General features: G+C 42.7%; 1 protein-coding gene across 1 annotated transcript; it reads right to left on the bottom strand.

Annotated features, from left to right (window-relative positions):
* Nucleotides 1-82: 82 nt before the first annotated feature.
* LOC110034995 (cryptochrome-1-like) lies at nucleotides 83-395 on the bottom strand (the record flags this gene model as incomplete). The annotated part of the gene is made up of 1 exon (XM_020739234.1): nucleotides 83-395. A coding segment is annotated over exon 1 (313 nt), but the record flags the coding sequence as incomplete, so codon positions are not given.
* Between the last annotated feature and the right edge of the window lie 856 nt (nucleotides 396-1,251).

The following is a 1,251-nucleotide window of genomic DNA, read 5'->3' as shown; positions in this document are numbered from 1 at the left end:
AAAGTATGGTAGATGGTAAAATCCTAGCAGCAGAATAAAAAAGAATTTGTATGATGGAAACGTTGGGTAATTGATTACGTACCATAAAGATGATTATACACCACTCTAGTGGCCCCAATGGAAGTTACACACTGAATTAGAGCAGAGACAGTACTCTCAGCCCTAATGAACAAAAGAGGTGCCCCAATAGATTTCAAAGACTGATCAAGGTGGGCAAGAGACTGTTTCAACCACCACCTAGAGCAACGCCCGGGAAAGAACTTCCCTTCCTCACTTGGGCACCAGATGAAAATAGGAAGAGTAACCCCATCCCTCGCCGCAGCAAACAGGGCTGGGTTATCCTCAATCCTCAGGTCCCTCCTGAACCAAACAATTGTCTTGCTTGTACTGCCCATCAATAACTCAGCTATTTCATGCTTTCATCACCAGCTGACGAAAATTGAAGTCCAACAAAGCACGCGCCATGAAACTATTCAGACAACCAAAGAATTGCATCATACTGACGATCTGTATCAGTTCATCTGAAACATATCAAAAGCATCGCCCTCCAAAATCTCGTCTGATATGATCAAATATACCCAGAGCTCCTCCGGATAAATAAGAATGAAACTTAATTTGATAAGATCCTTCACCAAATTCCAACTTCAAAATGAAAGCAGAAAAATAAAGTAAAAGAGAATATATCCTGAGGTGAAAAGGTGGAGTGAATCAACAGGTTAAAGATCCACATAGAATAGCTTGGAATAAACCGTGAAGCCAACTCCAGCTTTTTTTCTTTTCTTTTCCGCCCCTAATCCTATCCAACCCCTGAAGTTGACAGAAAAAGAACCCATTGACTAACGCAAACTGCCTCTTGACCTCAATTTAACCATCGTGCTTCCTCCACGAGTTCAGTTTATCAACAGTGTTCAATCTATTTCCTTCTTCATGGCTTCCCTGTGGTTGTTGTCCATTGACGGCAACATAGCGCAGATTCACGCAGAGAGAGAGAGAGAGAGCAGCGAGGAAGAAAAACTTCACGGTCTCGAAATTTATTTATTACTACCAGTAGTTCCATGAAATTGAGATTTCCTGAAGAATTGGTAATGGTGCTGATCGTGCCACTTCACTAGCAGTGAGATCACCGCCGTTGGAAGATGGCCTCACGGCCACGCCGTTCAGATACAATCGAACGGCGCACAGACCAGACCGTACAATATATCTACCCCACTCCAATAAATGCGTAATAATTGCAGTTGTCAGGAATGTACT

This window comes from Phalaenopsis equestris, unplaced genomic scaffold (assembly GCF_001263595.1).
Source record: "Phalaenopsis equestris unplaced genomic scaffold, ASM126359v1 Scaffold195180, whole genome shotgun sequence".
NCBI lineage: Eukaryota > Viridiplantae > Streptophyta > Magnoliopsida > Asparagales > Orchidaceae > Phalaenopsis > Phalaenopsis equestris.
Note: the sequence above shows the minus strand (reverse complement) of the source record. Positions and strands in the feature narration are given on the sequence as shown.